The 27,497-nt window shown below is 39.9% G+C and overlaps 1 protein-coding gene across 1 annotated transcript in view; it reads right to left on the reverse strand.

The window, feature by feature from the left end:
* Positions 1-27,497, reverse strand: part of LOC124784992 (atrial natriuretic peptide-converting enzyme) — a 265,876-nt gene that overhangs the window by 16,160 nt on the left and 222,219 nt on the right. Inside the window, exons 7-11 of the mRNA XM_047254143.1 lie at positions 8,092-8,298; positions 7,746-7,959; positions 6,552-6,697; positions 5,527-5,698; positions 3,875-4,128 (exon numbers count right to left, since the gene is read on the reverse strand). Coding sequence (XP_047110099.1) covers positions 3,875-4,128; positions 5,527-5,698; positions 6,552-6,697; positions 7,746-7,959; positions 8,092-8,298 — 993 coding nt within the window. The remainder of the gene's footprint in view (positions 1-3,874; positions 4,129-5,526; positions 5,699-6,551; positions 6,698-7,745; positions 7,960-8,091; positions 8,299-27,497) is intronic.

The following is a 27,497-nucleotide window of genomic DNA, read 5'->3' on the forward strand; positions in this document are numbered from 1 at the left end:
GGCTAGTGATCAGGCTGACAAGGCTCAACCCCTTCAGGAATGTGTGCCTGGTGATCAGGAAATATGTAAAGTTGATAATACTTGCTACATTATAGGCACTGAGTGTAAGAGAAGATATTGTGTGTTTGTTCTTTCACAGTGCACCATTTAACTCAGGGAGACATTGTTTCAGCTGAGAGACAGCTGCCAATGACATATTGTGCACAATGTTCTCCTGTCATGAGGGACAAACCCACTAAGCTGTGGACAAAACCATTAAGATTCAGTTTATGTGATAAAGTGCCACAGGGGTGAGAAAAGGTACAACAAAATATAACATTGCAAGAAGAATCTGTAATTAGCTTTAAAGTAAAGGGAATAATTGGAACTATTAACCAATATCTATGTATCGTTATATCATATAAGGATTTTGTATGAGAATAGTTTTAAGATCATGTTTTCTCAGAAAATATAAGCAAAACTTTTGTCACAAAGACAAAACTCATGATTATGTACTGTAATAGTGAGTTCAGAAACCACCTGAAAAATAAACATAAATACTGAACATGAGAAATCAGTTGAGTGGAACATTTTGCTGTTAAATCATTCTTAAGTGTAGAAAGTTTCATAATTTTATTTTTCTCGTTTGTTACTTGTTGATTCAAAATAAGACTTAAATGAGTAGGTAGGCAATGGACCATGTAGTTTACACTAAATTAATGTAAAGAAAAGTGGAGAATATTGTTCTTTTTCTGTCTGCCCATGGAACAGTGTTAAGATATATGGCATCCATAAATGTAAACAGGTTCCAGTCAAGAGACTCGATATCTTCAAGGGAGGGAGGAATGTTATGGCAGAACCTAGTCTGATGTAACGAACTAACCAGTGTTGATGTAGCAGAATGATGTTAAGAGGAGAAGCACCTGTCAGTTCAAAGGACAGGCACTATGGAGCAAGAGGGCATTTTCAGAATACAAGAACGTTTATTCGGTATGCTGATACTGGAGACTATGCCAGACACTCTGAAAGTTGAAGTTGGGGCACCTTACAGCTGTAGCAGGGCATTTGTAAGAGCTGTTTGGACAAGGAAACAGAACAAATGAAGTTATCATTGCATAATGTTACAGATGGATGCTCCAGCCTGTTATAATTTCCCAGCTAAAGTGCTGCTGCCACGAGAGAAAACACTGTTCTGCATGAGCTACTTCTGTGTCGCTCATTGGGAGATTTCTTGCTGCTAGCAACCATCTTTCTGATTTGCTGCAGGTTCGAGTCTGGGAAATCTAGCTACTCAGCTGCACTGTCACTGTTTTCCTGCCTGTACAGGCCTACATTATTGCTGACCACTGCTCAGGGCAAGCACACATAATTGTCTTCAGTCACGCCAGGTGCTGCAGTTTAAGCACCATCTATCCCAATGTATTGTAAACTGTGGTCAGGAAGCAGCCAAGGAGTGAGGAGCCGCCTTTGTCATGTCACAGAGGACAACAGCCTTCTCTCCCTCTATGATTCCATCCCTGTACCAGTCAAGGATAAAAGGCTTTCTTAACCAGGGATGTTTTAGTGATGATCCCCTATACATCTCCAGTCACCACCACCAACCCATGTCCAGGCGAGGAAAAGGCAGTCCATCCTGGCTTGCCAGCAGCTGATTCTCCCCCCCCCCCCCCCCCTCCCTCCACCCACCCACCATACAGGTCATGTCTTGACACCTACCTAGGTATTATTAAGTGAATGTAGATTTTTAGATAGTTTATAGTTATGATCATTGTATTAAACTTTCATCTTTCTTTCTTTTTTGTAGTATTTATCCCGTCTAGTTTGGGATCTGCTTCGCAGGAAATGGCAAATTTTATTTCATTGTTTAACTCTGTAGCTCTTGTGAGCAGTGTAAACTTTGTTCCATGTGTTGTTGCATTTTAATTGTATCAGTATGTATTCTCTGAGGTAGAATTTGTGGAGCAGCCCGACATTTGCCTAAATGAGCATGGCAAACCACTGAAAAACCACACACATTTTGGCCAGTGTACTAGCCCATGTGCATTCGATACAGGACTGCCTCACTTTCCTGAGTCGCAAGCTGGCATGCTGCAAGTTACACTACATGAGCAGGTGGGTAGGTTATAGTATCAAACTAGTGTAATGTCATACTTTTTTATCAAAAGTTGTTAAGTCCAGAACTCTGTACCCTTCTGATTTTCATTATTTCTCTCACCCCACCCCACACACATACACTTTTGCAGCTATACATCTCATGTTTGGAAGTATTAAGTGGCCTATTCCTATATCTCCGACATCAGTGAATTCCCAATGCTTATTGCATTTTCTTGTTAGCATCTACTGAAAAAATCTTTTAGTTTTGAAGTGCTCAAAATTCAGCCTCACACCCTGCAACTGACTATACACTGAGCATTTTAGGGCAATTTTGTTTATTGTAAATGAATTCTACATTGATGATAATATGATGGAACTAAAAGCTGGCACTATAGTCTTTAGATAAGCCCTATTTATGAAGAACAAAAACAGCAATAATCATGACTAAGATACTGGACAAATTATGATTACAGCTGATTTCAGTGTTTGGTTTAGTTTAAAAGATAATTTGTTTTCACTGTATTTGTGTATTTCAACATGTCTTATGTACTGCACTTTCACGTTCCCTTCTCTTCGGGTTATATGTTGCTTTTATCTGTCTGTTTCCACAGCTGTATTTATTTATTTATTTATTTTTGCCTCTACCAATCTAGTTTAGTATTAGAATCCTCTGTTACATTATTCTTATGTATATGTCTCACTGGAAAGTACCTTTTGGATGAGTTCCTAGAAGTTGTCAGTGTTGGATTGATTTACCAAGGTTTGTGAAATAACACACAGAGTAACAGCAAATGCGAAAGTTGTCCACAGAATTTTCATTTGTTGCCTGTTTAAGGTACTTAACATTGTAGTTATCAGTGCCCTTATAAAAACTACATGAGAATATGTAAGATGTAAGCACATCATTAATGGAAGTGTGCAACTAGCAACTAACAGTAAAGGCAAAACTAAATCCTCTGAAGGCTTAATCATTTGCTCATATAGTGTTTTGTCAGAAAAAAACTGCAGTGGTTTGATATGACAAAAAGGTGTCCTTGTAGTTCTTTATTAAGGTTGCATCTTCAGTGCTGTCAAAACACCTAGAATGACATTCTACAGTGTAAACCATACTCCATCACTCTGGTGCATGTGGTAGATTTCCACTGCTAAAATGGCATCATCATACTTTTGAAAGGTATGACAGTATCAGACCTGATGTAATACTACTAGCACCCCTTGACACCAATATTATTTTCAGTAGGGCTGAAGTTTGCAGATGGAATTCAAAGATAGGATTATTTGTGGTTAAAAAATTTGTGATTCCATTTTTCTTTAGAATGTTTCCTACTGATTTTAATATTTTTTCTGTCTGTGCGATACTTACAGCCATTTTATCTATTCCTATTCATATTAAGTAACAAGAAGTCTACAGACAACACTCACTCTATGTGTGTGAACCCACTGCTTAACTTCTTTCACTACTCTCCACTCTCTTGAAACAGGATTTTAAGATATTATTGTGTGCTATTGATTTTCCTGATTGGTTACTGTTTCACGTATTGCACAAACAGTTAAAATCAACTATTTGTACTTATTTTATGAATCATCTTTTCACAGCTGCCAACTGCTCTCTGTTTCACAAGTTTACATGTTGACTGTCATGTTTACTGCTTTCCATTATTTACTGATATAATTTCACTTCATTTAAAATATTTGCTTGACTAATGTTTCAGAGAATACTTTTTAATAATGATGATTACATCTTTATTAGCTATCATATGTTGCTGTCTTTGACGGAAAACAAAGCAAAAAGATAACTTACGGTTCTTTGCCCATCCAAGAGTGTTGCAGTACGTTGTATTAGCATAGGGTAGCAAAGTACTGCCTTCATTAGGCAGACATATTGGCTTAACAAAGTCTGACATATTTATTGCTTCTGCAAGTTTCACCATAGCTACTGAGCTCCCTTCCACTGGAGACTTCATCATGCCCACTATTGGTTGCTCCTGTTGCCAAGGTGTAGATGCAGACAGACGAATGCTTCCTAGCCGTACAGTCCACTGTGCCTTTGCCTGCCTGTGAAACAATTTTCTCAGCATGAGATGAAAAATGCAATAAATAAAAGTAATATGTAAGAACAGAGAAAATTCATTTCAGCCACTATCTTGATAACAGCAATCCAGACATAGTTAGCTTCACCAATACACTGTTGGAAAAAAAAAAAAAAATGGTACATGTGGAAAGATGACATCAATTTTGATCCAATAATGGCGTGTACCATCAGGGAGTAGTAGATCTACTGATAATGGTTTCAACATTGTCTGCCAATAGATAGTGTAGTGGCATAGCTACCGGAGTGTCATTTGTGTCTACCCTTTAATAGGGGATGCTCACAATCAGAATGCTCAGTGTGATGCAAATGTGTGAAGCAAGCAGGCAATCATGCCAAGGAGATGCATTATGCTTTCTGCATTGAACAGAGTGAGTTTGAAAGGAGTCAAATTGTGGCTTTCTGAGTGGTAGGATCATTCTTTCAGAGAACCGCCACATGGGTAGACAAGGTTCTGAATGTCCACACAGCTCAGACAGCCGTCAGGACCATCATATCATAAGGGCATCAGTGGAAGTTCATACAGCTACTACAGTACAGATAAGAGAGCTTATGAGCCCAGACTTGTCAACAAGAAGTGTTGTGAAATGTTTATTAACAGTGGGACTATGGACATGCACACACCTAGCCTGTCTTTCACTTACACCCCAGCATTAATGTGCACAGTCTGACAAGTGCTGTCAGAAAATCACTTGGAAGAGATGGAATGGCTTGTTGTGGTCTTCACCAATGAAAGTAGATTCTGACACACACGTGTGATGGCCATTGGCAGGTACGACTTAGACCTGGTGAATGCTACACACATTCTTTTACACACACACACACACACACACACACACACACACACACACACACATTTACAGTGCATAAAACAGTGTTCTCTACAAGACGTACAGCAGTTTCCCTTGATAGTAAGGTTTCCAATTGAGCAAATGTGGGGTATGATGAGGTGAGAAGTGACTTGTGTGACTTGTAAACCAACAACTCATACAGAACTACGTGAACAGGTCAAGCAGGCATGGCATAATGTATCACGGGACAATATTCACCATCTGTATGATTTACTGAATGCCAGAGTCAGCAGCTGCATTGCCGCCCATGGAGCTACATCATGTACTAATACAGATGTTTCAGCACGGGTCGATACCTGGTACTTCAGATTGCCTGTGCTGTTGATCTCTAAATGTAATCATTTCATTCGCGGTTGCAACAATAAATCTTGAGTGAATTAGGAACCTCCAAAAGGGTGTACAAAATTTCTTTCTGGCACTGTATATACCCCATGTAATCTTCTCTAGAGGTTTAATATTACTACCAGTAAAATTTATTTCTCTACTGTGCAATACATTATCTGGGTGACATACCCCTGGAAACAGGATGTAGTTGTCAGCACCCACAGTGGAGACACAAGTGTCCCATCACAGACATGGACTCCATCCTTAAGAAGTGCAGCATGCCAAGGCCAGTCACCGTGAGCTGCTGTCTTACTCAGACCATCAATGCCATAAGTTCCTCTTGCTGGTTGGGTCCCACAGTCTAGAAAGAAAAAGAAGTTTCATGGTACTCGTAATCTTTTACAAGTCATTATCATAACACTAAGATTAAATTGTTAACAATTACCTTGATCTGATGCAGCTCATGCAATGATGATAACACTATAGGGGCAAATCTGTCCTGGGTGGGTGTTACAGTAAAGTAAATACAACAGAAATGTCTTTGAAACAGGAATATATCATAGCTGTTTTTAAAAATATATTTTCTTGAGTAAATCAACTGGTATGTGTGACTTTAGATACTTAGCAGGAATGCACTTTGTGAATCAGAAAAATACAACAATTTTGCATTAAATTTTGTTGCAACTATCTCTAAGAGAGAAGGCTCTAAGATTTGGGAAAATAAGTGAAGATGTACATTTTAATTAAACATTATAGACTAAAATACATTAATCTAATGAAATATTGTAATATTATATTATTGCTAACATGAGTTATGTAGTAATCAAAACAATAGTTTTAAGAGTCCCTGTGAGTAGAGTGACTTGTCCATCAGCATGTCCTTAGATACTCTTAAACTGCAGTAAATTATCCAGAAGACTGTTTATATGCAACAACTAGTTTTTCTAAACTATGTAGCTACATGTCTGATTCCTTTCTATACTAACATTCCAACTTTAAAGCTATGAAATCTTTGTAGAGGCTGTTTGTTATAATCATCCGTGCAACAAAAATGGATTTTTTTAGCATAATGACTCCATATCAATATTATTCTTGTTCATGCTGTTGTCATTTTGTGTGTGTGTGTGTGTGTGTGTGTGTGTGTGTGTGTGTGTGTGTGTGTGTGTGTGTGTGTTTTTCGATAACCTATATCTTAGCATTTATCTGTTACTTACCAAGGTCACCACATCCAATATACAGAACTTCTCTTTTTGGGCATGGCGCTGGTACAAAAGTTATGTCTGCAGATGCAGGGTCCTGCATGTAAACATATCTTTCACTGTGTTCTTTATCTTCCTCTATTCTCACAGTGTTCACTGTTCTACATAAATTGAAAGATGTGTTAGACAATGGATATTGCTACAGTACAGAGTACTCATCATGTTCCACAAAAACTATTTTAACCTACACTTTACATTTTTAGGAAGTAAGATACAAGTGTTCATTTTATAATTCAGTTAATTTGAAACTTCCTGGCACATCAAAACTGTGTGCAGAACTGGAACTTGAACTTGGGACCTTTGCCTTTGCAATTAATTTATTCTGTGGTGTTATTATTGTGTCATATGATCTATACCATTACATTAATTACAGAAATAATAAAAGAACTGTTACATTCCATTTATCAGTGAGGTTTAAAAATACAAAGTTGAAACACGTAAGTTTTCTGAAGGGAATTAGGATAGTGTCTGCAATTTCACAGCCCAAAATTTCAGCTTGTATGACAATAACTTTTATTTATCAGGAAAGCTTAACTTTGTTGATTTTCTGATGTGTAAAAATATCTGTTGCTTCTACTTTTGGCATTTCTTATTTGTAATGCATTTGTGTGTCATTTGACTAGGGGCTACATCTGAGTATGCTTTCCTCTGACATTTTTACTGCCATTCTTCACTTGTTCAGTCCTCTTTTTCTCTGTAGCTTCAAGGAAGTTCATAGAAACTGCATTCTTTTTTTGTGATGTCAGTGGTTCTGTTGCAGAAAGTTATGAACAAGTAACATGGAAATGTTATTTTAATCGTAGAAGCAGTATGTCTGTATCTAAATCCCCTGCAAAGTTTTCTGCTTTGGGAAATGTTGCAACTACAAACACTGAATGAAACATGGAAAACATCATGTACTACAGAACAAATCTTGGTAAAGTGTTGATCATAATTTTTCAAACTCATAGCAAAATGTATGCTGAATTTCCATGCCAACAGGATGCCCTGGTGAAATGGGTTATCAGTGAACAACAACCTTTGATGTTACTTATGTGACATGTCAGGAACGTATCAACTGTTTGTGCAGAATTTTAGATTGGATTCTTTCAAAATTCTATTAGTACACTACATAGGCTACAGTTTTCCACAGAGAAAGTCAATACTTACTGATATGACAGTCGGTGACACATTGAAGATGCAATATTATTTAGGGTGGCTTGTCTGTTTGGCTCTGGGACTGTAGTATTTAAATTTTCTGTGCACAGCTTTCCAGTTTGCCCTTTTTCTTTGAGTAGGAGATAACCTTCTGAGAAATAGTGTGACAAGTGTGTTGTGGAGGCAAGAGTTGTTTCAACTACAGACAAGCTAGGTGCAACTGTTACTGAAATGAAAAACACGACTAGTGTAAATTACGAGACTAAGCCGCACAATGCAGTTTGGACTACATGAACTGCGCAACACAATAAAGTAATTTCTGAACATTTATGCATAGAATTTATTTCTAACTACTTACAACAATGACGTTCATCACTCCCATTTGGGCAATCTTTTTTGCCGTCACAAACTTTATCAGCAGAAATACAAGCTTTTCCGATGCCACAGTGTATTAGACCTTTTGAGCAATAGCTACAGTCTGTTTCATCTGACATATCTGTACAGTCAACAACACCATCACATATTCTGGATGATAATCCCAAAGAGTGTAGATCCTGGACACAACCTTCAGAATGGAAAAAAGCAGCAGCTTATTATTGCCATAATTATACGATTATCAGTGATTTGTCAGTAATATACTAGTGTATTATCTTGTTTTAGTGGTTTATTTGTTATTGTTTTTTTTCCTTTCATCTCCCTTCATCTGCATGAAGGTAGGGCTGTTTTAAAGATTTTCATTGTTAAAAAAACTCCTTCACCCCCTTAAACATGGTGTGAACTGAAAAACTCAATGTCAGCTCCAAGTGCAAACAACAGATCCAGATAATGGTATGCACTTTATTGGTCCTTTATCATAATTTTTTGTGCATAGGACAATAAGATGTGGGACAAACCATTTGAGAGATTGATATGATGGGTACAGGTTTTTTTAATGATATTATGAGTATAACATTTTGCAGTTAAATAACACAAACAGTTTTTGAATTACATTACAAACCAAAATGTCTGTTATTATTCTTTTCTTTATTTATTTGTTTTCATCTTCAAGAGTTTTGCATGCTGTTGATGTTAAAAATTTGTACAGCGTGAATGATATATATCAATATGCTCAATAATAGTTGAGTCACATAGAGGTGCACACAATGAGTATAAGTAAAAATTTTAGATCTTCTTGTGCATAGTAAAAATTTCTTTATGGCATAGAAAGCCTTCTTCTTAAGCCAGTTTTGTAGAACAATTCTGAAGGTTTTTAATGAGGTAATATATTCTTCTGGCGGAAATGCATTGAACAGTTTTACTCCAAAGTATGTATAGCTATTGTGAATCTTGCTTAGTCTTGTAAAAGGTTGGTCAATCTTTTCTTTGTGATATGTATTGTGACAATGAAAAGATTGCCTTAATTTTTTGCTCTCATGATTTTCTTTCATGTAGACTAGGTGACTAAGTATAAATAATGAGGGACTGTCATGATGCAGAGTTTCTTGAAAAGTAGTCTACAAGATATGTTGTTTTGAAAACACTGACTACACATCTGATAGTCTTTTTCTGCCACATAAAAACTCTTTTTGTCCCAGTGGAGCTGCCTCAAAGCAGTATGCATAAGTTATGTTGCTCTGGAAAACTGTGTGATAAGAACTAAGGATAATTTTTTCACTCACACATGCTTTAAGCTTATCTAACACATATATGACTTTTGATAATTTAGTGCATATAGAATCTGTGTGGTGGTGCAAGTCAATTTGGAATGCAAGTGTACACCCAGAACTTTGAAAGAATTACAGTTGTTGTTGGTATTTCATAAATGAAAAAATACATAGTACTCAGTTTTATACATCTTTCATCGTCTTATCTGTCTATTTTTTACTGCCCTCTCCCACCTCTGTTATGTACAATGCACTTAGCTTTTCACTCTTATTAACTCATGCTAATCTCTGCCTTGTATGTTACCCTGTCTTCCAGCTTCAAGCTCTGAGGTTTTCAAATCTTGTCCAATGCAGTCCGCAACAATCAGTCTTTCCTTCTCATCCCATCCGGTAAGTCTCCCGTGACCTGCAGTTCTGGGTGACTTTCTCGAAATCTAGACGTCTCCAGTCCTTCTGCTTCACCCATCTTCCTTCCTCTTCAAACCTTCTGCCTGAAGGAGGAGCCACTGGCTCTGAAAGCTTGCCGAATTATTTGTGTGTGTGTGTGTGTGTGTGTGTGTGTGTGTGTGTGTGTGTGTGTGTGTGTGTTTGTTTACTGCAGCTGCTTGGCGAGGAGAGTTTTTTATCTACCCAATTAAATTATTTTGTCAAATATTGATTGTTTTCATTGTTATAAAATACATTTTCGATTCTGGTTTTCAGTTAATTCATTGTCTTTAAACTGGATACTAGAAATTATTAGGTTGACTTTGCTTTGTTCCTTTAGGTCCTCTATATCATTTCTAGTTACAATGAAAGTGGTGCCATCAGCATACAGAACAGATTAACATAGCATGATGCTAGGTAGGTCATCAATATAGATTATAAACAATGGGGGTCTCAACATGAAACCTTGAGGCACACCTCTTGAAATGTCTAGGAATGTAGAGCTCATGCCATTAAAGTGTACCTTCTACTTCCTGTTGCCAAGATAAGATTCTGTAAGAGCAGGGTGTATACGTGGACAACGAAAAAAAATTCCCAGATTATTCCCGGATTTCCCGGTTAAAAATACACTTTCTCCCGGATGAAAACACACTTTTTCTGTTTTATTAAGTGACAGTATATTTTCCCTCGGAACTGTAAAACATATCAATTCTTTGAATGGTTACGTTTTTACATATGGGCGTAGAATTTCCCGGCAGCAATATGTACGCTGTATATTTTCGTATCACGAAAGTATAAGTTCGAATCCCACCAAACACCGCATGTTACTTTCCGAACCATGTAATCGAGATTGTGATACGCTTTTGTAAGCGAGTCATTGTTCATGTCACGTGATCCCGCCAGCCGATGACAGCGGATATTCAGAGCGTAGGACACGCGATGTAGTCCGCTAATAGCAACATCACTGTTAAGTAGCACGGTTACACAAACAGGAAAAGTTAATGTTTTAAATTAATATACATAGTGTTCCTACAAGAAAAGCAAAGCTTTCACGTACAACATTGGTCCCTAAGGTTAATAAGCTGCAACAGAAGCTAAGTTTTCACATATAATGTTGATTTTTCTTGCCCGTGTTACAGTTTAAGATACATCACACAAATGTGCCAGTAAAATTTTTAGCCGAGTCCAGTGACTTGTTCTCAAAGTTTTCCACAGATAAATTAGCTACCGCAGAGGAGCGAGAGCTTCCCGTAGCACTACATCAATTTGCTCATAATAACGACACGATTGTCTGATCTGGGCTCGAAATACTTCTAACGGCTCATCATCAAACGCTCTGTGATTTAAGGAATTCATCGTACATTCTCACACAAAGTTCCACTTGCGAAAGAGGAAATTTGCTTTGAAAGTAACGTTTTTCAAACCACCATTCGCAATATTTTCCCACGACCTGTTAGAAATAGGTTCCTTTCAGCAGTCGTCAGAGAGCGCCAGATAACAGGCGCCACCGCGCTTTGGCAGCTACGATGACGTAGCAAGCCCTTACGTTCGTATGTGTAAAACATTAAAAGATCTTACGTTATGTCATAAAAGAAAAGAGGCCGAAATATGGTTGTCTAATACTGCATAAGCTGTTAATACAAGTACTACACATGACTGGTGTGGTTTCTCGATCTGATTACGTTTATTTTGTCACTGTCTGCTAGATAAAACAAAATAGGTCTTTCTAACACTGCAGAAATTGTAACACACACAAAATTAACGAGACTGTTTTTGCACAAATGGTCATTTTTATAACACGACAGAATATAATTGACAAAGACCAACATAAAATGCCTATTAGGCCTTCTACAAGCAAATAGTTTAATATTAGAAAATAGTTTCACAGTTCATTCATACGCCCCAGTTTCTCTAGCATGAGATCGAAAAGTAGTAGTACGAGATTTTTACTTAAATTTGGAATCGTCATATTCTTCCCTAATTGGTGTGATGTCCCCGTTTCTTCTGCTTCCTCGTTCTAACAAACAATCTTGTCATGACTAATTCTGGAACTATTCCTGCCTTTGTCAAAATTTAGTCGCTGGTTAACTTCACTAACCCTGCCAGAATCACCGGTTTAGTTATCCCTGATTATTCTCCGGTTAGGCGTTGTTATGTTCGTACAAACCACTTTCTGCGCTACTTCCAGAATAGAAGTTAAGCAGCTGCTACACGGGGACTGTACAACTAGCCCTTACTAGTGTAGTGATCTGGCCAAAAATTTTCTGACAAAATTTCATTTTCTTGGATACACCGAGAAGATAATACGTAATCTTTCTTACCTGTTATTCCTGTTAGTCATTAATTTCCACTCTGGTAGTCTGACTCTATGGATTTCGCAAGTAATTATAACAAAGGTGATCATTCCAAACCCAATCAACCACATAATCAGACAGCGGTTGGCGTTCACTCGTTCGGCTTTACTCCGCTCCGCTCGTATAACCCGGTCTCCTTTTGCTTGCAGGAAAGTTTATTTCTAGATGCGACGAGGATTCCCCTGACAGACATCACGTACACTAGGCACGCATTCAAAAATTAACTTATGATTCATTCAGAAATCAACTTACAGAGTGTGTTCAAAAACCAACAGGGATGCGTTTCAAAATCGTGAGTAATCGGTAGACCAACGTGCGCTGGATGCTAGGCTCTTTGTGAAATATGATTTTTTTCTTCTCAAGATTATGAATTTGCCGCACCCTCCTCCCCCCGCAATTGTCATTCGGGTCAAATACATTGGTTTGCCCCGCCGCTCAACTGCGCATGCGCGTGAGTCCGCTCGTAACTGCTATAACGAATCTAAATATAGTTAAACAGTTGTGACGTCACGCTCATCGGAGACATTTTGTTGTTATGAAGCATTGCATAGTCTTACTAATGCCTTTGACACATTTTGCTGTTGGCAAACGTTTGTATGAGCATTGTGTTTTGTTGTTGTATATGGCACATTTTCTTTGCAATTTATGTTTTATTTTCATATTTTTTTCTCGTTCACGTTTTATTGTTGTTGTAATATTCTGCAGTAGCGGGATAGAGTAATATCCTTTGTTAGAGTATCGATTCTTACCAGTCAAGATTACAAAAATTTTACTGAAACCTAAAATAACGAAAAATTCCCGGAATTCTAAAAAATTCTCGGGTTTTTCCCGGTTTTCTCCCGGATGAAAAAATTCCCAGGTTTTTCCCGGATCTCCCGGTTGTCCCGGGTCGTATACACCCTGAAGAGTGAGCTCTGTATCTTGAATGCCACACCACCACAGATTTCTATTAGAATCCAGTGAGACACAGAGTCATATGCCTTGCTCAGGTAAATCATTAGGGCATCAACAGATGGTTTTGCTTCAAAGATGCTGAGTATTGTCAAAAACCATTTTCAACAGTTTTTACCTGAATCCATACTGAGTGTTAGGAGTGTTTATCAGTGTTCCATTGCAGATGAACTATTTGCATGTTTGTTGATACATGCGGGTTCCTATTCTTTTTGAAATGGACTGGAATGAGACTGAAATGGATGCCTCATTGGCTTGGTGAGTTACAATCATAATGTGACCCACACATTATGAATCATTTTATAATTTTTGAATGCAGTATATGGAGATTTAGTGTCTGTTCAACCTGCTAACCATTGACTTTGGTGACTTCCTTTTGCGACCTGTACAATCAGCTAGTTGTTGCTAGACTGTAAAGTTGTCAGTAGAATGTAGATTGTCATCTACTTCCCACTGATCAGTGTCAGTGATGGTTGTGAGCATATTAAAAGACTGATGGCAGAGAACACTTTGTAGCAGTGCTGAAGTGTGTGTTCGACTCATTATAAGACATACTTTGCTTTCAGCATGTGTACCCCAGGGGCATTATGGCAGAACCTCATGGCATATTACACTCCTGGAAATTGAAATAAGAACACCGTGAATTCATTGTCCCAGGAAGGGGAAACTTTATTGACACATTCCTGGGGTCAGATACATCACATGATCACACTGACAGAACCACAGGCACATAGACACAGGCAACAGAGCATGCACAATGTCGGCACTAGTACAGTGTATAGCCACCTTTCGCAGCAATGCAGGCTGCTATTCTCCCATGGAGACGATCGTAGAGATGCTGGATGTAGTCCTGTGGAACGGCTTGCCATGCCATTTCCACCTGGCGCCTCAGTTGGACCAGCGTTCGTGCTGGACGTGCAGACCGCGTGAGACGACGCTTCATCCAGTCCCAAACATGCTCAATGGGGGACAGATCCGGAGCTCTTGCTGGCCAGGGTAGTTGACTTACACCTTCTAGAGCACGTTGGGTGGCACGGGATACATGCGGACGTGCATTGTCCTGTTGGAACAGCAAGTTCCCTTGCCGGTCTAGGAATGGTAGAACGATGGGTTCGATGACGATTTGGATGTACCGTGCACTATTCAGTGTCCCCTCGACGATCACCAGTGGTGTACGGCCAGTGTGGGAGATCGCTCCCCACACCATGATGCTGAGTGTTGGCCCTGTGTGCCTCGGTCGTATGCAGTCCTGATTGTGGCGCTCACCTGCACGGCGCCAAACACGCATACGACCATCATTGGCACCAAGGCAGAAGCGACTCTCATCGCTGAAGACGACACGTCTCCATTCGTCCCTCCATTCACGCCTGTCGCGACACCACTGGAGGCGGGCTGCATGATGTTGGGGCGTGAGCGGAAGACGGCCTAACGGTGTGCGGGACCGTAGCCCAGCTTCATGGAGACGGTTGCGAATGGTCCTCGCCGATACCCCAGGAGCAACAGTGTCCCTAATTTGCTGGGAAGTGGCGGTGCGGTCCCCTACGGCACTGCGTAGAATCCTACGGTCTTGGCGTGCATCCGTGCGTCGCTGCGGTCCGGTCCCAGATCGACGGGCACGTGCACCTTCCGCCGACCACTGGCAACAACATCGATGTACTGTGGAGACCTCACGCCCCACGTGTTGAGCAATTCGGCGGTACGTCCACCCGGCCTCCCGCATGCCCACTATACGCCCTCGCTCAAAGTCCGTCAACTGCACATACAGTTCACGTCCACGCTGTCGCGGCATGCTACCAGTGTTAAAGACTGCGATGGAGCTCCGTATGCCACGGCAAACTGGCTGACACTGACGGCGGCGGTGCACAAATGCTGCGCAGCTAGCGCCATTCGACGGCCAACACCGCGGTTCCTGGTGTGTCCGCTGTGCCGTGCGTGTGATCATTGCTTGTACAGCCCTCTCGCAGTGTCCGGAGCAAGTATGGTGGGTCTGACACACCGGTGTCAATGTGTTCTTTTTTCCATTTCCAGGAGTGTATGTTTATTGATGATGATGATGGCTTTAGAACATTCAACAGCATGATCCTCTCTGGATATCAACATACACATGTCATGGCTTGAATAATGTCGGTTCTCACAAGCAAAATTGCTGCAATGATTCCCCACGAATACATATTCGCGGATTACTTCAGAATATCTGTCCATGGTAAAACAAATATGTAGTTCCTATATATTACAATCTATATGTATTACAATCCAATGGGGCATGTGAGTAAGAGGGGTAATTTACAACATGATATGGATGGGATTATGAGTAGTATCTGCAGTTAGAAGTGGCGAATAAGGGAACTGTGTCTGGTAATTACAATGATACCTAACAGTTACTGTTTGTGTAGCAGCTCTTACTAAACAGCATCCTATACAAGAAAATCAGTTGCATCTTTACTTTTGGTTACCCGTGCTTTAGGTATTTGTTCTGTGCATTGCTATGTTTAAAAAAGAGCAGCTCAATGTAGTCATAGGGTCAAGCCACACACGTCTGCTTTCATGCCCTGCGTCTAACTTGCTGCAAATAATAACCTGTGGCTGTGATCCAGCAGTCAAATAGTCTATGAATTGGCTAGAATTGTGAGTTAATAAAATACAGAGAAATACAAAGTAAAAGTTATATGAATAATTGAATAACAAGGCATCTATTCTAACATCTGTAATTGATGAAGACAACAGAGAATTTTATTGAATGATGTTTATTCAAGAAAGGATATTTCAAATAAATGGGAAGTGGTCCTACAATATTTAGTTAAAATGCAGACAGAAAATATGCTTATCAAATGCAGTAAAATTACTTTGAGACCAGTACAAGAATAGTAGCAAACTCCCCAAATAAATAGTCATCAAAGACTCACGAAAATGAAATCCATTTTGTGATCACAGTGCATGAAAGATTCATGAGCTCAAAATAGTTCAGAGTTCAACATGATTATTCAAAAATTAACACACATGACACAAAGAATAGTGACTCATACACTTGTCTATTCTCAGTTCCGTAAATTGAGTGGCAGAAGTTAAGAGTCCTACTCTGGAGCATATTCAAACCTCTCGGAATACAACTTCCTTCAGAGGTTAAAGTATGGTAGCGGCTGTTCACCATAGAATCAATCAACTTCTCAATCAAATACCAGTTGTTACCACAGGCAGGTCTGTCTTCTTCCAGAATTTGCCTAAAAGGGTCCAGAATCACTCTAGAGCTCTTCACTTGAAAAGTTCTGGTCTCCACTTGATTCTGTAGTGTTCTACTTCTGTTTAGTTTTCCACTGGCTTGAGGCCTAAAAGTGTCTAGCTGTTTTGTGCACTTAAAATGATGTTTTTGCTTTCCTTGATTTAAGCTTTCAGGTTACATCCAATGAGACTTTTCCTAAGTAATTAATTGTGCACCATTTATTGCATTCTGAAGGTGGTGGGTCAAGGTTAAGGTAAAGAAGAGAGTATACCTGTTCTTTCTACTTTTCATGCATTCTGAAGTCCATAAGGTAGGATGATAGCTATTGTTTGATGCTATTTCTTTGGTTGTATTTAATTCCATTTCAAAGTTGTTTTCATCATGGGATTGGACATTAGGCAATGTATAATTGAATGAAAGGCAGCCGGAAAGCTTAAATCCAGGAATGCAAAAACATCATTTTATGTGTACAACACGGTTGGCCACATTTTGCTCAATGGTAAAAACAGCACTCCAGCTTTGGAAAAGAGTGGAATATACAAAATTACTTGTAACTGTGGAAAATTCTATATAGACCCATCTAGCAGTGCGATATGTACCCGCATGAAAGGACACAACACAAGTTAAAAACATAGAAAAGGGGATTCTGCTTTTTCAGAACACCTGCTTAAAGACGGTCATAGTTACAAGGTGAAAAATGAAGTATTACATCACATCCACAAAGGAAGGAAGATGAACTATCTAGAAATTTTGGAAATTAGTGAACACATGCCCGTCAATCCAAGCTCAGTACTGAATGACCAGACAAGGTTCCCTTACTTGCCACTTCCAGCAGCAGAAACTACTCATAATCTCATCCATGCCATATTGTAAATTACCCCTCTTGTGCACATGCCCCATTTTCCTGTATTTCAGTTACTATAATTGCTCTTATTGTGTTAAAAAAATACTTTGTATCATCACAGCTGCTTCGTTCACCTGGTTAGTTTCACTATTATACCTTATCTGTTTGTAACTTAGGACTTATTAGAGATAAGATTATTTTGTTCAGCCATGTCTTTGGAATATGTTACCAAAATTTATTGCTCAAATATTTTATTCTTTGTACAACTGTTGTAATTTGTCTACAGTTCATTAGTTAATATGTCACATATTTTATCATAGTTAAATAATCTTGCATCACATTTACAATGAAATCAATGAAATAATCCCTCTTGTTTTATTTCTAGTTCCAACATTAATATTTTTGCTCTCTGGGAATGAAGATACTCTGTAGATGCATTAGTTTAAAATTTTGAACTAACAAACTAACTACTTATCCTTTCCCCATGAACCATGGACCTTGCCGTTGGTGGGGAGGCTTGCGTGCCTCAGCGATACAGATGGCCGTACCGTAGGTGCAACCACAATGGAGGGGTATCTGTTGAGAGGTCAGACAAACGTGTGGTTCCCGAAGAGGGGCAGCAGCCTTTTCAGTCGTTGCAGGGGCAACAGTCTGGATGATTGACTGACCCGGCCTTGCAACATTAAACAAAATGGCCTTGCTGTGCTGGTACTGCGAATGGCTGAAAGCAAGGGGAAACTACGGCCGTAATTTTTCCCGAGGGCATGCAGGTTTACTGTATGGATAAATGACGATGGCGTCCTCTTGGGTAAAATATTCCGGAGGTAAAATAGTCCCCCATTCGGATCTCCAGGCGGGGACTACTCAAGAGGACGTCGTTATCAGGAAAAAGAAAACTGGCATTCTACGGATCGGAGCATGGAATGTCAGATCCCTTAACCGGGCAGATAGATTAGAAAATGTAAAAAGGGAAATGGATAGGTTAAAGTTAGATAAAGTGGGAATTAGTGAAGTCCGGTGGCAGGAGGAACAAGACTTTTGGTCAGGTGAATACAGGGTTATAAACACAAAATCAAATAGGGGTAATGCAGGAGTAGGTTTAATAATGAATAAAAAAAATAGGAGTGCGGGTAAGCTACTACAAACAGCATAGTCAACGCATTATTGTGGCCAAGATAGACACAAAGCCCACGCCTACTACAGTAGTACAAGTTTATATGCCAACTAGCTCTGCAGATGATGAAGAAATTGAAGAAATGTATGATGAGATAAAAGAAATTATTCAGGTAGTGAAGGGAGACGAAAATTTGATAGTCATTGGTGACTGGAATTCGAGTGTAGGAAAAGGGAGAGAAGGAAACATAGTAGGTGAATATGGATTGGGGGTAAGAAATGAAAGAAGGGCCTGGTAGAATTTTGCACAGAGCATAACTTAATCATAGCTAACACTTGGTTCAAGAATCATGAAAGAAGGTTGTATACATGGAAGAATCCTGGAGATACTAGAAGGTATCAGATAGATTATATAATTGTAAGACAGATTTAGGAACCAGGTTTTAAATTGTAAGACATTTCCAGGGGCAGATGTGGACTCTGACCACAATCTATTGGTTATGAACTGTAGCTTAAAACTGAAGAAACTGCAAAAAGGTGGGAATTTAAGGAGATGGGATCAGGATAAACTGAAAGAACCAGAGGTTGTACAGAGTTTCAGGGAGAGCATAAGGGAACAATTGACAGGAATGGGGGAAAGAAGTACAGTAGAAGAAGAATGGGGAGCTCTGAGGGATGAAGTAGTGAAGGCAGCAGAGGATCAAGTAGGTAAAAAGATGAGGGCTAGTAGAACCCCTTGGGTCACAGAAGAAATATTGAACTTAACTGACGAAAGGAGAAAATATAAAAATGCAGTAAATGAAGCAGGCAAAAAGGAATACAGACATCTCAAAAATGAGATCGACAGGAAGTGCAAAATGGCTAAGCAGGGATGGCTAGAGGACAAATGTAAGGATGTAGAGGCTTATCTCACTAGGGGTAAGATAGATATTGCCTGCAGGAAAATTAAAGAGACCTTTGGAGAAAAGAGAACCACTTGTATGAATATCAAGAGCTCAGATGGCAACCCAGTTCTAAGCAAAGAAGGGAAAGCAGAAAGGTGGAAGGAGTACATAGAGGGTCTATACAAGGGCGATGTACTTAAGGACAATATTATGGAAATAGAAGATGATGTAGATGAAGATGAAATGGGAGATATGATACTACGTGAAGAGTTTGACAGGGCACTGAAAGACCTGAGTCGAAACAAGGCCCCGGGAGTAGACAACATTCCATTAGAACTACTGATGGCCTTGGGAGAGCCAGTCCTGACAAAACTCTACCAACTGGTGAGCAAGATGTATGAGAAAGGCGAAATACCCTCAGACTTCAAGAAGAATATAATAATTCCAATCCCAAAGAAAGCAGGTGTTGACAGATGTGAAAATTACCGAACTATCAGTTTAATAAGTCACGGCTGCAAAATACTAAGGCGAATTCTTTACAGACGAATGGAAAAGCTGGTAGAAGCCGACCTCGGGGAAGATCAGTTTGGATTCTGTAGAAATATTGGAACATGTGAGGCAATACTGACCTTACAACTTATCTTAGAAGAAAGATTAAGTAAAGTCAAACCTACGTTTCTAGCATTTGTAGAGTTAGAGAAAGCTTTTGACAATGTTGACTGGAATACTCTCTTTCAAATTCTAAAGGTGGCAGGGGTAAAATACAGGGAGCGAAAGGCTATTTACAATTTGTACAGAAACCAGATGGCAGTTATAAGACTCGAGGGGCATTAAAGGGAAGCTGTGGTTGGGAAGGGAGTGAGACAGGGTTGTAGCCTCTCCCCGATGTTATTCAATCTGTATATTGAGCAAGCAGTAAAGGAAACAAAAGAAAAATTCGGAGTAGGTATTAAAATCCATGGAGAAGAAATAAAAACTTTGAGGTTTGCCGATGACATTGTAATTCTATCAGAGACAGCAAAGGACTTGGAAGAACAGTTGAACGGAATGGACAGTGTCTTGAAAGGAGAATATAAGATGAACATCAACAAAAGCAAAACAAGGATAGTGGAATGTAGTCGAATTAAGTCAGGTGATGCTGAGGGAATTAGATTAGGAAATGAGGCACTTAAAGTAGTAAAGGAGTTTTGTTATTTGGGGAGCAAAATAACTGATGATGGTCGAAGTAGAGAAGATATAAAATGTAGACTGGCAATGGCAAGGAAAGCGTTTCTGAAGAAGAGAAATTTGGTAACATCGAGTATAGATTTAAGTGTCAGGAAGTCGTTTCTGAAAGTATTTGTATGGAGTGTAGCCATGTATGGAAGTGAAACATGGACGATAAATAGTTTGGACAAGAAGAGAATAGAAGCTTTCGAAATGTGGTGCTACAGAAGAATGCTGAAGATTAGATGGGTAGATCACATAACTAATGATGAAATATTGAATAGAATTGGGGAGAAGAGGAATATGTGGCACAACTTGACAAAAAGAAGGGACCGGTTAGTAGGACATGTTCTGAGGAATCAAGGGATCACAAATTTAGCATTGGAGGGCAGCGTGGAGGGTAAAAATCGTAGAGGGAGACCAAGAGATGAATACACTAAGCAGATTCAGAAGGATGTGGGTTGCAGTAAGTACTGGGAGATGAAGAAGCTTGCACAGGATAGGGTAGCATGGAGAGCTGCATCAAACCAGTCTCATGACTGAAGACCACAACAACAACAACAACAACAACAACAACATGTACTTATCTTTGTAACTGAAGATGGTGTAACAGCTGAAAACTGGTTTGTGTAACGTAATAAATACTGTAGAATATTACACCAGTGTTACATGTGTTTCATTCATAATGTATAAAATATTCCACCAAGAACAGATGGAACAGTCAATCAATGCAGTCCAACATTTCTGTAATGCTAGGGACTGGATAAGCATCTGTGATCGGCAAAACCTAATTTCTTTATTCCATTTAACAATTTCTTAGGCACGATAACCATATTCGTGCTCCAGGGACTGTCACTAAGTTCTGTGATCCCATCTTGTGGTTGCTGTTCTTTGAACACCTCAATTAATGGCTGTAAATGGATCGCTAAGGGATACAGTTTCCTTTAAATTGATGTACCATCCCATGTAGGCTCATGGTACCAATGTATCAGAGTTGCTGGTTAACACCCAACTGCGCAAAAAAAGTCATTAAACTTCAACCATACTTCCTCCACAGCTGTGTGATCACTGCCATTCAAGTGACCCACTTTCTTGCGTAATACTGCTGTGTCGGTGGTTTGCTTATTTATTATACCTAAACTCAATCTAATGAAGTCTTCTTCCCCCAGTACTTCCAGAGTGACTATTTATTATTATTATACCCTTTGATAGGCTAACTTCACCTCCACCAAAGTTATCTATGCTAACTGGAGCCATAAATTCTCCATTAATAATACTTGTGCACACTGTGCTTCTGCACACAAAACAATGTGAAACATCCAACTCTTCATTGCTTGAGAGTGGCTCAACCACATACAAAGTCCCACAAGGCAAATTGGTACCCACTGAAACCCACAATACTTTTCCTGTACCTGTCGGTGTTTTACCCTGTTGATTAATCTTTAATGAACTCATCTGCAGTTTACCTGACATTGCCTTCATGACAGGTGGACCTTGCAACATTGCTTTGTTTGCAACTGTCCCCCTCAACTGAAACAAAGTTTTACTGAGCTCTAAGTGTGTGTTGCTGAAGATCAATCCCAGCATGATGTATGTCAAGAAAATCTAGCTCGAAAACCACTGAATATCCTCTGCTCATGAATGGCAAAACTTCCATACGTTCAGTAAACTTAGTTTTCTCAATAGTAAAATCAAGTACCATCATACTTGATGACTCAACACTGTTATCAGCAACCTCACATAAGTTATATCATGACTGCCCACATCTCCTCCTGCTTACTACATCCAGACTGAGAACAGATATAGGCGCCTCCTTGTTGATAAGAAACCTTTGTTCCACGCTGCTCACTAACCCCACTAAGCAGCATTCCATCTGTGTACTAACTTGTGCAGTGTTACAGTCTATAGGGACTTCTTTCTGACAGTTGAAGCATTCCCATTTGAGCTTAATGGCTGCTTCTGCTGATGATGTTTCCCATTTTTCAGTGTTCTGACAATCCAATGCTCGATGGCTCACACTTTCCCACATGAGTAATGCTCTGGTTGCCGACACTGTTTCCATATAAGGCCCTTGCATCCACACATGTAACATTTGACCTCCGAAGAAAATACACAGAGATCTGCCTGTTGCTTTGTGGCAAAATCTATCTCTTTCAACTGCACTGCAATTCTAAGAGCTGCTATTAAATCATTAGAAATCTCAAATTTCTGTAGATATTCCATGCAAGAAAATGCCTGACACTCTGTTTTCTGCATCAAGTAATAACAACTTACTGGCCTCAACATTCTGGGTAGGCAAAAGCATCTGCACATTGACTTTGTGAATCCTGTCTGAAAAGACTCCCACTGACTCATTACATTTGAAAGAAAGTGCCCTGTTAAACACAAATTAGTCACACAAACGGTTACGTCTGACCAACCATTCATTGCAGCAGCAGCTGTAATATCAGCTATGAATACTGAGAAGTTTTTTGTTGTTAGCTGGCTCGAAAGAAGAAGATATCCTGAAGTTAAAATCTTCTGGGTTATTAGGCCACATCATATTTCCTCTAAAATAATCAATGTTTCGACCCCTCTGCTGGGATCTTCCCCAGGATCTTCCGGTGTCCACTACTGTTAGAACAGATCCCAGCAGAGAGGTCGAAACATCAATTATTTTAGAGGAAATATGACACGGCCTAATTACTCAGAAGATTTTAACTATAGTGACAATGGCCATGAGAGCCTGCAGACTTACATAAGATATCCCGAACTCTGCTTTATTTTTCCCACACACAGACTGTGATTGAAACTGAATGGCTTCTAAAACCTCAGATCTACTAAGGAGTTTCTCATGGTCCTGTTTTTGGTGAGAGTTTTTGCCTGTTAACACCTGCACTTGCTCTGTTAGAGCAACAAAAGACTCCACAATAGTAGTAGCACATGTTTCTACTGTAATTAATACCAAGAAACACAAATAACCAACTAATGCATCCAAATACACATCAATTTTTTTGGTTTATCATCAACCATTTATACTCCAAACAGTTGTGAGCTAAATGACCTACACATAAAACATGTGGGTGGTATGGCCTTATGCCCTGCAAGACTGTAAAAGTGACACCGTACTGGTACTATATTATCGGGTCTATCATTAACCTTAAATCATGGTAAGTCCACAGGTTCATGTGTCTTCACAAAGATAACCTCAAACATAATCTGTCTAATACTTACACAAATTAAATCTAACAACTGAGAACAGACACATAATCAAACATAAGCAAGGTGAAACTTGTCACATGGCACCATGCAACAGTGTGCTGAGCTTGTACTGCTGAACTGGAGATATGCTAAGTACCACTGCCCATAAGTAATTACCAGCATACACAATATTTACTATTCAACAACAAACTACAGTGTTTGGATGCTGAAAGTTATCCAACAATCACTTCTCCCGCCAAACTGTAGCATTTGGAGGTTGGACACACACTTCTCGACACAACGTGTCATGGTAGAAAGTGTAACGACCAGTTGCTGACACCAACTGTAGTGACCCAGCCTATGCAGGGTCACTGTGCATCAGGGTGGGTGAGAGAACTGGTGCAGGAATGGGTTGATTTACACCAGGGTGTGCAGTGAAATGCTGGTAGTATTAACAGGTGTTTGTTTCCAGCAGCAATGGCTGTCCTCTAGACTGCCCAGTGAGCATGGAAGGGCAGTTGATTGTCAAAAGCAGTGACACTGACAATACCCATGACATTCAAATAACTTACCGGTTTGCTGCCACATGACGTCGTCGACCACCGCTGATATTTCGACAGGAGCACACCCTGCCATTCTCAAGGCACAAATGCAAGGAGGAAGCAAAGTGCAAGGGAATTTAATACCTTGGTTCACAGAGGAGAAACAAGGAAGATACCACACACAGAAAAAGTGTCAACACAAAGATGACCAACATCAGAAATATCGATAGTGACTATTAATCAACAGATGAGGTAGCACTAATTCTGTCCCTCTGTTTTTTGATGAGAGACAGAGCCAGATTCCAAGCAGCATTTAAACAAAATCCACCATCTCTGTTTATATGTTGCTTGGTAGTCTGATTTCAACAGCTTCCTTAATAACACTATTCCAATAGCTGGACATGCAAGCCAGAATCTCCGTGTTGTTGTATTCCATAAGATGACTGGTGTCAAGGCAATGTTCTGCAATAGCGGATTTGCTCGGCTGTTGTAAGCGCGTGTGATGCTTACATTCAATACACCAGTCTTCCACAGTCCTGATTGTCTGGCCAATATATGACATGCCACAACTGCAAGGAATACGATAGACACCAGCCTTACGCAAACCAAGATCATCATTTACGGACGCCAACAGGGCCTTAATCTTGGAAGGTGGTCGAAAAACACATTTCACATCATATTTCCACAAAATATGGCCAATCCTGTTGGAAATGCTTCCTGCGTAAGGCAAAAAGGCCGTAGACTTAGGTGCCACTTCGTTGCTATCGTCACTCACCCGTCGTACAGAAGGCTGATAGCGCAAGGCACGTTTGATCTGCTTCCCACTATAACCATTCTGCCAAACTTTCAGGGTCTGAGATAATGTGGCCCCTGTGAACCAAGGTATGAAGTACTCCTTCACGCTGAGCTGGATGGTGACAACTATCAGCTCACAGGTGGTGGTGAACTGAATATTTGGGTGGATTGAATTAAGGTGTTCCAAAAACCAGTTTAAATTCTCACTACCATGAGGCCAAACAACAAAAGTATCATCTACATATCTGAAAAAACACACAAGTTTCAAGGTTGCTGACTCCAATGCACATTCCTCAAAGTCCTCCATAAACAAATTGGCCACAATAGGTGACAACGGGCTTCCCATTGCAACTCCACCAGTCTGTTTGTAGTACTGACCATTGAATAAAAAGTAAGTGGAAGTCAGCACATGTTGAAACAAATTTGTTAACTCGACACCAAACTTAACCTCAATTAGCTGCAATGAATCAGAGAGAGGACCAAGCAAGCCTTTTATCGAAAAGAAGGCACAAAAAATGGGACTTTACAACAACTTCCAAGCACTGGATACCAAAGTAGAGTTTGAGGACAGGGTGGACATGGTGTGGTGACAGAAACACGACCCGCGTTTTTGCAGGAGAGAAGGAAATCTAGGGAAAGTGTCCACACAAAAGCCCATCAGATTGCACCTTGGAGCAGACTTTCAGCCAAGGCGCCGAGTGGAAGCTATTCCAAATGGGAAAGTTGTCAACATACAACGCAGGGATACCCAAAGCCTCAACAGATGTCACTTTCTCATTAGTGGCAATGGGGAAGAATTTGACACTCACTACAGAACCTATGGAGTACTGTTCTCTTGGACCTGTTGGGAGCTGAGTAACGTACCAACTCAAACCTGGAACAACTAGTGTGTAAAAACTAATAAATAAAAATTGGTAGGGATCCTCGAAAGCCCCTGTCATGGAGGGTAAGTAAAATGTAATGGCATCAAGCAGTGCTGTATGCCTTATGTAGATAAAAAAAGACTGGAGCAAGGTGTTGTGTCATTTAAATAAAGCCTACCAGTTTGCTATTTCCAATCAGAACAGGTCATTGATTGTGGAGCATCCCTCCAGGAAACAACAGTGATAGGGGGACAAAATGACAAGACTTGAGAACCCAGTATAATTTGCAGGCAACAATCCTTTCAAGCAGTTTGCAGAGCACGTTGGTGAGGTAAATCAGTTGCTAACTGTTGAGGGAAATTAGGTTTTTTGGGCTATGGTCTGGGACAATGATGCTATCTAACCATTGTGAAGGGAAGACACCTTCAAACCAAATGTTGTTGAAGACCTTGATAGATGTAGCCTTTGAGTAACATTCAGATGTTGAATTATCTGATTATGAGTTGAATCACAACCTGGGGCTGTATCATGAGATGAGGCAGGAGCCTGAAGCAGCAGTCAGTGAAAGATTCATTATTTGATTCAATTCGACAGAGGATGAAACATAGGACTTCTTCAACTTGTTGTTTGTGCCGTAAAAAGGCAGCTGGATAAAAAGAGAATGTCGATGCTGTCAGAAAGTGGGTCAAAAGGTGCTCAAGCTAGGTCTGATGCATTGGCTGTGACAAGATGCGGAACAGTTAAGACTATGGAGCTTGGCCCAAGCCTGGGACAAAGAGGCATACATATCCAGGGAGAAGACATAGCATTCCCAGCATTCTTTCTTATTGCGTTTAATTAGATATTGAGCCTTAGCACAAAGGTGCTAAAAATTGGTATGGTTTGTCTGTGAAAGGTGTCACTTGAAATACTGCAGTGCTCTTGAGTGATCCTGAACAGCTATTGCAATGTCTTTGGTCTTGCTTGGCACAAGCTGACAGTGGTGGGAAGCTGTAGGAGGAGGAATAGAAGTTCTGGCAGCATGGTTGATCAGGTTGAGCTTTGATACGCTGCTGCAATCGATGGTCTACTTATGGCTGAGCAGAGGATCACTCAGCCCTAGTTCACAGCCAATGATCAAGGGGAGGGTATCACCTTTGATAGGTGACCCATATATTACATTTCTTAGGCAGAACTTAATGTGAACATCATATCTGTTGAAAAATCTTTATTTGCCTGTATCAAGTGATACTTTAATACCTAGAGACAGTTGTAAATACTCAAAACATTCCTGTGGAAATGGGTTGTTTGAAGTTAAGTATATCTTCATACCTATGTTGTAAAAAAGTGAACTAATATTTTATCTGCTATAGTTCTGCTCAGTCTCCTACTGACACAAACTGATGAACCCAGTGTTGTGCTGGTGAGTGTAATTTCGTATGGTACAACACATACAACTGCCAGTTGCCACCTTGAAGCAACCATGTAGTAATCAGTCACAGATCGTAATGTAGTGACCAATGCAGTGGAGTCATGAGACTGGGGGAAGAATCGTTAGATCGAAATCTGAAGTGGATATGAGTCCCATCATTGAGGGGACACAGATCATGACCGGTAAGAAGCTGGTCAAGTAGAAGGCTCCAACCAGACGAAGTGGAATTCCCCCACAGATGGTAGTGTGCAATTTGAAACCCCCAAGTAGGAGAAAAGGCATCAAAGCTGTTGAATTATGATGATCAACTCAAGGGAAGTAAGTAGCCTGCCTGG

The sequence above is a fragment of the Schistocerca piceifrons genome, chromosome 1 (genome assembly GCF_021461385.2).
Source record: "Schistocerca piceifrons isolate TAMUIC-IGC-003096 chromosome 1, iqSchPice1.1, whole genome shotgun sequence".
Taxonomy (NCBI): Eukaryota; Metazoa; Arthropoda; class Insecta; order Orthoptera; family Acrididae; genus Schistocerca; species Schistocerca piceifrons.